The 10,663-nt window shown below is 42.7% G+C and overlaps 1 protein-coding gene across 5 annotated transcripts in view; it reads left to right on the forward strand.

Moving 5' to 3' along the window:
• Positions 1 to 9,193, forward strand: part of LONRF3 (LON peptidase N-terminal domain and ring finger 3) — a 39,284-nt gene extending 30,091 nt beyond the window's left edge. For 4 of the 5 annotated variants that reach the window (XM_061408429.1, XM_061408430.1, XM_061408431.1 and 1 more), the window contains 2 exons: positions 894 to 1,043; positions 4,354 to 9,193. In XM_061408429.1, the coding sequence (XP_061264413.1) occupies positions 894 to 1,043; positions 4,354 to 4,509 (306 nt within the window). In that variant the 3' untranslated portion in view covers positions 4,510 to 9,193. The other variant, XM_061408432.1, reaches the window with a different exon arrangement.
• Positions 9,194 to 10,663: the final 1,470 nt, after the last annotated feature.

The raw sequence follows: 10,663 nt of genomic DNA on the forward strand, positions 1-10,663 counted from the left end.
ACACTGAATGCTGCCGGGTTGCAGTTCAATTGTGGAGCAGCAGTGCACAGCCGTGTCCAGCCTTCCCCTGCTTACTTGCTGAGTTGTATCTGTGCATGAAAGGTTCCGAGCCAGATCAACCCTGCAGCCCATTCACACTGGAATTGGGTCTCTGACAGGGATACCAAGATCTGGAGCTCGATCTACATGTGTGTGTGTGTGTGTGTGTGTGTGTGTATATATATTTGATTTATTTATTTATCTTTTACAACTTTTTCCTTTGAGACAATTGTAGATTCACGTGCACATTTCTATTTTTAAACATGCAACGTGGCCAAGAGCCCTTCCCGATAATCCATCATTCCATAAGGGAGAAAGAGGACATGTCCAGTTAATCCTGGGTTTTCTGAATTAATGGGTAAATTATCGCATAATCATTGATATTTATATTCACTACATAGTACAAGAGTAATAAACATTTGCTCAGTGAATAAATGTATTTGCCTTGGAAGATAGAGTTACATGCTGAGACACAGACACATTCATGTCCCTCTTCCCAGGGAGCAATGGGAAAGCAGATGTAAAAATGAAAAGGAGAGAGGTGTGAACCAGCACAACCTAGCTGAACAGCACGCATCCACTCAGGCCAGTTTGCATCGCTAGTTTTCTATATGTCTGGCTGTTTCAGCTCATTTACCCAGCTGAACCTTTCTCCAATCCACCACCCTCAGCAGTATTTCCACACAGTCCATCATCCAGCTGAAGAGCCTTTCACACATCACACAGCAGACAACCAGAAGGGTGAGCCTTCCCAGAGGGTGGCAGGAGGGATGCTCAAAGAGCCACGTGTCAAAACGGGTTCTAGGTGTGATGGAGAAGCTACAGAACACTTCCTTCTACTTTGGTACTTTCAGGTTCAAGGAGAGGATTGTGCTGAGCTCATGGGATTACATAGCTGTGTTTATGAGCAAGCGTCATCATGGTTCCATTCCCTCAAATCATCTCTGAAGAACCGGATACTCAGTCATTTTGGCCCAATGCCAGAGAAGGATGCTGACCCCCAGGTATATGAGAATGTCTTTTTGTAATCAGTCATTCCCACCAGGTAAGAGAGCCTGGGTTTTGTGATTAGATGGGTGTGTGCTTTCCATCCAGCAGATTTAGTGTAGAGGGGAAGATGGATCCAAATTGGTCTCATTTGGCTAGGCAATGGGCATCATGGTTAAGAACAAAAGGACCCCAAGTCAGACTTGGGGTAACTAAAGTAAAGCAGTAGGAATTTGGATCAAAGACAGGTTTTGAGAGATTAGTTAGGTGAGAGGATGGGAACACAGGCACCATCAACAGAAAAGTCATGGGAGTCCAGATGCCCACTGTGGTGATGTGTTAGGGTGACAGGAATCACAAAAGGCCAGGCCTAAAAGAAGGGGATCTAGGGAAACTGAGACCAAAGGCTGCCATGTCTCAGGGGCTTCAGAACTCTCTTCCTGGTTGCTCTCTTCCCCATTGCTCAGGGCCAGCCACCTTTCAGGCTCCAGCTGCAGGACCACAGAAACTTTCCATACCCAGCTCCCTCGAAGCTTAGCCCTGGAGGTCTAGACCTTTATCATTGTCCTTGTTATGGATGAGCAAGTTTCCTGAGAAAACTGACCCAATCCTTAAATCTACCCTTTTCTCTACTATAAAAGAGCTCACTAGATTCTAACAGATCAGTCCATTTCCTGGAGGGATAGGTCCATGTGAGAGATCCAGCTACAGATCAGAAAAAAGCTCCCCAGGAAAGTGACGGTAGCTAATTTTCCTTAAGCTTTCCATGCCTAGTGTAAATCAGGGAATACTGTCTCTCTAGGACAAGATTGGAGGTGTTGTAGTCAAATATTAATATTTTCACACCATCACCTTTCCACATTCTGAGCTAGCTTCTGCAATATCATCCCCATAACTTCCTTGATTCTTGACTTATACTCATTGTTGACTCTGTCACAATAGTTAAATAGAGTATGTAGGTTCTGACATCCATGCTAAAAGATTGATCCTCCTTACATCTAGCTATGTGACCTTGAGCAAGTCCTTTCCCTTTTGTCAACTTTCCCCCCATCTCTGAAATGAGGGAGGTAGACAACGAGGTCTCTAAAGTTCCTTCTTCCTCTTGCCTTCTGAGGCTGTAAAACACCAATCTCTTCCCTAATGGGCTGAAGTGTCTTGTTTTCTCCAGACCACAAATGTGGCTCCTTCCCCCTATTCAAAGGCATCATGAATGTTGGAGGGAGAAGGGCAGTAAATGCTTCCCAGTGATCAGGCTCCTGGCTCTGGGCCAGTGTGACTCATGATTATGACAGAGCTCTGAGAAAGCTCACGATCAAGTTGAATATTCCCCTTCATCTTCTGGAAAGCATTCTCCCCCAGTCAGGCAGAAGATAGAGATCAGTAATGGTGACAGCATCTTCCATAAAAGAAAACACAGATGCCACAGAGCGATTCATAAGGGCTCAGTGACACAGAAAGCTGAAATCTTGGGTTCTGTTTCATTTCTTATGAGGACTGTTAACATGTTGCTTTGGCGGCACCAGCAGAAAAAAAAAATCACATCTAGTTTGAGCAATTCAATTCTATAAGCCCCAGTGGTGCCATTAATAAGAATGTTCTAAGGCTCCAGAGGGGGTTTCTTAGAAACTGCCACATGTATTAACATCAGCTTAAGTATCTTTCTTAATGATCTTGGGAAATACAGTTCAGGATATGTCGATCTAACATTCAGAACTTATCAGAGGAGGGAGGAGATGTTACAGACTGCAGCGAGGGACAAAAAGAATCCAAATGAATCTAGAGACATAGAGAAGCAAAGAGGAAGCAAGGGTTGGGAGAAAATTAGGTGACCAATTTGGAGGCAAATAATCCCATGTGTAGATGGTTTGACCAGAACGTGGTTCTCTGCAGTCCTAAAGCCAACCTTCCCAAGGATGTGGGCAGGAAGCTCATTTGGGGCTTAGCAGGAAATAAGTTGGGTTTCCCTGGTGGCTCAGTGGTAAAGAATCCACCTGCAACGCAGGAGACATGAGTTTGATCCCTGTGTGGGGAAGAATCACTGGTGAAGGAAATGGCAACCCACTCCAGTATTCTTGCCTGGAAAATTCTATGGACACTGGAGCCTGGAGGGGTTGCAAAAGAGTCAGACATGACTGAGCAACTAAACAATAACAAACAAGAAAATAAGTCATCAATGCCTACAATGTGTGCCTGGGCCACTGCTGACAGAATTTGGGTGCAGGATTTCTGTGGGGTGGGAAAGCTCTTTATTGAGGAAACCTGGGGTGGAATATATTTCCATGTGACTGTGTTTTGCAATTGGAATTTTTGCAAAGTTTTCCTTTGGGACTGTGAACCATTGGCTCTGGTTTTTGGGGAGAAGCTAACTGTGGCCCATATAGTGACCTGGCATATGTAGACTCTTGCCTTCAGCCAGAAACAGGGAAAGGAAGGGAGGTAAGAGACACACAAAGCCTAAGAAGCCATAAGAACTGAAGGCTCACATGCTTTGCATACCAGGCCAAAGGGCCTAAACAGAATCTAAGAGGTGGAAGAGGCTCAATAGTCATCTCTCAGTCTCCACGGGGGATTGGTTCCAGGAGGCCCCTTCTATAAAGTGATGCAGAGCAATGAGTACAACCAGCCGTCTGCATCTACAGGTTTCACGTCTGCAGATTCAGCCAACCAATTTCAATCTGTAGTTGGTTGAGTCTGTGGATATGGAGGGCTGACTGCAGTAGCTAGTTCAGCTCATGAATTCACACTGGCTAGAAGGTATGGGGTATTTGTTAAGGTATCAATGTGTCTGCTTTAACCACTACCAAAAATAACTGTAGTGTAAACTAGATAGAGAGCAAAAGTCATAGAGATGGGGAGCTAGGGCAGCCGTATTCCGTGAGATCTTCAGACACCCAGGCTCATTCCTGACAAAGCTCTACCCTCCTGTAACTGCTGCCCTCATCCTCCTGAGTGAAGAAAATGATCATCACTATGTCCACACTCTGGCCAGGGGAAAGGGAGAAAAAGATGAAGGCGAGGGCACATGCCCCTTTCCCAGAGAATGACCCAGAAGTTATACGCATCAATGCCTCTTACATCTCATTAGCCAGGACTTTGTCTTATGGCTGCAAGGGAGACTGAGCAATGTAGCTTCCCCGCCTCGGCCCCAGTGGCTGTATGCCCAGCTAAGCTAAAGGGAAATAGATATTGGGGATGGGGTGTAATTAGCAGTCTCTGCCATACACAGAAGCAGTTCCACCTGGATTGTTTCCTGGCAGCTTTGGAAGCCTGCAGACTGGGATTGCTTCTGTGGGAATAGGATGAACCCATACCATTTCTCTGTTGCAGATCAACCCGAATGGCCCGGCCTGGTGCTGGTGGACGTTAGCAGTTCTTCCACTGGAAAGCCGAGCTCAGCTCCCGTTCCTAGCAATGAGGTCCCTGAAGGATCGGCTGAATGGTATTCGGCGAGTCCTGGCCTTTATATCCCGAAACCAGAACTAGTGAGTGGATTGCTGAAAAGGAGCCCCCACGCTCCCCCACCACTGCGGGGGAGTCATCTTGTAAATATATCTAATTGCAATAACATCTTAGAAGGAAGTATCAAACAGAATCACTCTCCTGCTATTGATCAGAGAGAAATTATGTGAAAAGACCAGAAAAATGTGATCTGTTTGCAACTTTCTTCCTGAAGATGCTTCTTGACATGCTGCACAACTACATGCACAGCAGAGGTTGTTTAAGAGCCCAGAAGAAAAAAAATTTTTTGATTTTGACATAAAATTTTCTCAAAGTTTAAAGTGGTTTTGCTTTAATTTTCTGTCTTTCATAGAGGAATGACTGTGTGGTTGAAATGTGATACCCAGTTCCTAATCATGTTGTTACATTATCTTACTGACTTTTGAGATCTCATTCCAAATGTTTTAAGATTTTATATAGCATTGTGTAAAATAATGTTCATAGTTCTTTCTGTTTTAATAATTTATTTTTTGCACCACAATATCTTTTTTTCCCCTACATGTGTGTTTGTAACTATTTAAGTGTGCATTACTGAAAAATACTGCTTTATTTATTGCTGTGGTTTACCATGTACCTAGGGGGAAGTAACAATACTAGAAATGTGTGGTTTTTGCTTTAATGGTTTGTGCTACATGTGACCCCAGTTCTTGAACCATTTCAGTATCTATCCAATTGGATGCTTAAAGTTCAGCATCATGCTAAGATCATCTATCTTTACAGATGCTATTTTGCTTTCAATTTGAATGCAACAGTAGAAAACACTTATGGGATTCGGCATAGGTTATGGAATAAGCCAGGGTGCAATAAAAATAATCCATTTGCTATGGAGGTAGGATGAAGGAATTATTTTTCTGGACTCAAGAGATGAATTAGCGGAGTATATTTTATTACAATCTCCCCGATGCATTTATTTCAGCAATCTAATTATATCTTAATTTCTCCCCAATTCAGTTAGAATGGGAAGGCAGGAGAATATGTAACTCTTCAGAGGTGATGGTTTTCAGTCTGGCATGTCACAGCCATGCCCAGTTAGCCTCCATACCCCGCCTCTTGTCAGTCAGGGTTGTGAGGATCATGGCCTGGCTAGCATGTGTGGAAACACTTGATGAGGATGGTTCATTATTAAAAGTGTAAAGAAACCAGGAAAAAAAGATGTAGAACCCTTTTAAAAAAAAACTCTCCAACTACCTTTTTGCTTTTTAAGTCTTTTCAAAGGAAGCAGACAGTTAATCCATTATTTTATATAAACATGATCTTCCCTCCTTGTTGTGATGGGCTAAAGATTTCAACACAGGGGAGGAACAGTGATAAGAGGGTAAGAGTGAGGTCTTGTTTAGCTTGCTTAGTGCAGTTTGGTTTCTTTAGTGCCAGGACAACCTGAAAACAGGAGTGTTATAACAACCAAGTGAAAAGATTAGGGCAGGGAAGAAATGAATTGTGTTATTCCTACCTTCACGTAAGTAATCCCCCATGTGACTCTGGACAGCTGTGATGCTTGACTCATGTGCAGCCCATCTCACTCCCGTGAGAGGTTATTGCCGCAAGTAATCAGCCTGACTTCTTCCATTACCACCTGTGGCCAGAAACACAAAAGGGAGAATGAGTTGATCCAGGCAACAGAAAAGAGATTCATGTAAGCAGAAACCAAATAACCTCTTCTGCACTTTCTTAACGAACACTGTGTTGTCAGAACATTGTGGTCCCAGGTTGGGTGTTTGGAGCCCAACTGGGCCAGTAAAAAATGGAAGTATAGGAGTGATTACTGCCCACGCAAACTCTCCCAGGCTCAGGGAGGAGGAAATGAAAGGCTCCCGTTCGCACCTGGTGCCCAACCAGATGGTCAGAATACAGTCCTAGGACAATAGTTTCCTATTATCTGGCATAAATGCAGCAGAGGGTCATAAGTGTCTCTGATGCTAGATGTGTTACTTTTGTGATTTCAGTTTTTCTGAGAACCAGTTTGTCATCTAGCAAATGGTGATGACGAATACTGCATGTAGGGTTGTTATTAATACAACATTAAGTGAGATAATATACATACATCACTTAGCATAGTGCCTAGCACATAGGAGTCATTCAACAAGTAACTGCTATGATTAGATTATTCATAGTTACAGAATATCATCAGGGGCTACATTTCCATAAAACCCTGCCTTTACATACAATACCCATTTCCAACCCCTTTACAATTGGTTGAGGGAATTCACACCCCTGATTTTCAGACCATAACTTGATGATTTACATGTAATTCTTTTGGGGGTCAAGTCTGTTTGGGAAAGTGAAAAGACTGGAAAACAAGTGAGGGTTAGAAATAAGGGGGAAATCCCATGCCAGCAAATTTTCCCTCTTTCAAGAGGACTAAAAAGTAGTGTTGTTTGGAGGTCTAGAATTTCTGGTAAAATGGAATCCTTAAATTCTAACTCCATAGAATAACCAACTCATCACTTCTTGCTCTCCAAAATGTATAAACTTCCACATCATAGGATATTTCACATTGATGAGTGAGGACTAACTGTAGCAATAGATCTTGGCTAGGCCGACATGCACTTGCTTCCCAGTACCCTTGGTACACATTTGGATTGTTTTATAGCAAGCTTTTGTTTCAGTAGTGGTGGGAGGCAAGGTGCAAAGCTAAGCCTTGACTTTCTTTGATATGTACTTGAATGGGGTAATCAATTGGACATGACTATTTTGCTGCTTGTGAATTGATTTTGCTGCAAAGCTTAAGAATAAAGAGCATACACAGTAAAAACATAAAATTAAATCTAGGCCAGAAGGACAAGACTTCCCCCTTGGTAGTCAGTGCCATTTATTCAGCTAGTTTATTGTGATTCACCTAGTCTTTTCCTAGTAGGTTATTTTCCCTGTGTGTGTGTGTGTGTGTGTGTGTGTGTGTGTGTGTATAAAGATGTATATAGGTGTATATAGATGTGCATATATATGTGTGTGTGTGTGTTTGTGTGTGTGTGTACTTGTGTATATATATATTAGGTACCAAGCAGACATTATGCCTTTCTGCTTTGTACTGTACTATTATTGCTGCTAGCTAATAACCAGCAAAATGTAGAAAATGAAAAATGATAAAAGCTAATTTTCTGTAGATAACTTGGAGAAAAGAGTGCTTGCCCCTTCTGTAGCGGGGTAGAGAACTGACTATGTCAACAATTCGCCTTTTCTGAAGGACGACTGCACCTAGCCCACTGCTGCGTAGCACTCTGGGGCTAGCCAAATCACCGCGCGTGTGGCGCTTCCAGTTCTGCTTGTGGAGCTGGACTGGGTTCAGATAGTCCCCTGTGACTGGGTGTTGCAGCGGTGGAGCTCTGAGGCTGGTTCACAGCACCCAGAGGTCTCTCACTGCCAATAGATCACATACTGTTGATGGACTGGAACCCGTTGGGGACTATGTTTCCCTTCACCAACTCCTTTTCCAAGATGGGAGTGTTATTCAGGGACTCGTTCCTTGAGTTCCTAACATGTTGACTTTGCATCCATTTCTGTTTCCCAAAGCAGAATCATAGCAGAGATGTGCAATCGAGATGCAAATAGAAGGCATCCCAAATAAGAGAAAAGGACAGATTTTCAGCCCATTCTTGGGCATGAGGAATGAGGTTTTGATTTGATCGAAGACAGTTCTGAGAAGCAGCCGGCTGCATGGCCTGCAATTTGTGGCCTTTTCTGAGTGCAAGAAAGAAGGAAAAGGAGCCAAGTCAAATGTATGCATTTGGTTCCTCTTAGAATGATAGCTCCCACTGTTCAACTATTTAATAATCTGGATTATGCACAACCAGAGGTGAAATGAAGACATTTCCCCTTACAAATGGGTGTTTTCAAATGCGCTAAGTTAACCTTGAGAGAGAAGTGCCTGTAATCTCTGTTCCTGGTGTCATTTTAAAGCTTTTGCTTCGTGATTGTGTAGCCGTTTAAAACCTTGTCGCAGCAAATGTGATTAACAAGTTTACAAAGCAACACTGTAGCTTATGCTTCATTTTAAAAGTTGCTTGACATTTATCTATAGTCAAAGCAATGATAATAAACAACAACAAAATCAAAGGAGAGCAAATAGTTCAGTGTGGCTTCATAGGCTTTACCTTAGATAAACTAGTTCCATCATTTTATGCAGTTCTTGGTAATGCCAGGATTAAAATATCAAGCAAGCCATTTAAACAGTGGCAAATGTGTCTTTGTGTTTGTAATTCCCATTGTTTGTTAAGCAGCCATTTACTCTTGCATTGTAATGACCCAAACGGGGAATAAATATAATGCTTCTTTTTTTTCTTCCCATATTGCTATTCAACTACCTCTATATGCTTGTTGTCTCTTTAGGGTCTTCTTTCCTCTAAATCTATACAAATGAAGTTTCAGCTCATCTATGTTGTAATAACAATGTGATAGAGACAGTCTCTGTGAAAGCTTGTTGTTCATTTAAAAATGTTTCCTATTGTCTCACTTTGTATCTAACACAACTCTACCCATACTGTAGGGCAAGAATTGCCCCAATGACTTCAGTATTTTTTTGTCAGAAGCTGAATTGAAAACGATAAGAACATCGATTTTGTTCTTGTTCCTATTGGTTGTAATACATTTGACTGGAAGATGTTTCAAGGAAATAGACATTATGTATGTGACAGCGAGGCAGGTGTGAACTGATTAAACTAATTGTTTAAAACTGCACCAGAAAAGCTTGTTGTTACTAATTATGTTGAAACTTTTTGCTAATAACCTGCCACTACTTTGTCAATCCGTTCATATATTGGGTTTGTTTAAAGCAGAGCACAATACCTAGTATATTTTCTTTGGCATGATAAAATGTTCATGAAAGCAAATTACATGTTTTTATTTCGATTCAATGGTGTCTCAACAATAGGCTGAACCTAAGGCCCACAGCATGAGCCGTTTGACAGGAAAACTGGTCAAATTGGCTAGGACAGTGAGTGATGTTGACTGAGCTGACACTGGCGTAAGAGCTTCAGTAACATCTCACCTCCTTTAGCATATGGGTGTTAGTCTCATGCCATTGAGGACTTTACACAGGTTCCATTTTACCGCTGAAGAAAAAAAAACATAGGAGTAGAACAATTAAAAAACTGATAGAAAACTCCACTTGGGCCTGACCTTGTTCTTTGTAACAGAATCTTTCTGGTAATTGAGAAAAATCCGAACTCCTACCAGCCAGGTCCCAGAGGGAATGCTTGGTTCTGTTGGACATGGCCCTTCTGTGCCTCATTTGCTGCTCTCTGGTTCTCATGAGATAGAGCACACACAGGCCAAAGGCACAGTCTTCCCTTCAAGGCAGGGCTTCTGCCCAGAATGCCACCTAATTCTCTCTGGAGAACTGGATTGAATCATCTAAAAAGAAGGTCTTGTTCAATCAAAGCCAAAGCCAACATTTCTGCTTTCTGTCTTCTGGGATCTACCCTTTGAGTTCCCCACGGCCAAAGATGCCTCCCTAGAAGGAACTCCTGGTCTCAAAACAAAACAGGAGCCAGAGAAGGGATGGACAAATGCCCTCAACCCACAGGCTCCCAGATGTTTAAACTTTCCTGTCCCCTCTTATGTTCTATGATTTCTTCACTCCTAGGAGGGACTGGGGTGGGATGGGAAAGAGCTGATGTCAATACTCTCCATATTGCTTTCCAGGCAATGCAGAAACTTCCCAGCAAGACTTGTCCATGGTCAGCCCACTGCAGAGCCATGCCCTGGTCAAGGCAGAGGAGGGGGAGGCCCCAAGGAGCCCTGCTCTAGATCTCAGAGTTCACCTCTCCCACCCTTTCCAGTTTTCTGCTACTGATCTCCCCGTTTCAATTGATCCTCACATTGACTGGTTAGTCATGTTTACTGTCCAGACATGTATGACCCAATGTCATGGTTGCATTACAAAGTCCTAAAAAACCCTTTCCTCTACTTAGTGAAGTGCTTCCCACTAGCCCCCCTGCAGAACACCACCTACCTCTCAATAAGTCAATATCAACAATTTCTGGATACCATAAGTGCAACAAAATTAAGTCCCCAAATAGCTTACTTAACAGAAGTCAAGTTTTGCTATAAAATCTTGCTTCTCTTGGCTTTTAGAGGTGCTTTATGGGACCATCCAACACAGTCACAGGAAAAGGGGAGATCACTGACCCTTTGGACCATGTGC

The sequence above is a fragment of the Bos javanicus genome, chromosome X, assembly GCF_032452875.1.
Source record: "Bos javanicus breed banteng chromosome X, ARS-OSU_banteng_1.0, whole genome shotgun sequence".
In the NCBI taxonomy this organism is placed as follows: Eukaryota; Metazoa; Chordata; class Mammalia; order Artiodactyla; family Bovidae; genus Bos; species Bos javanicus.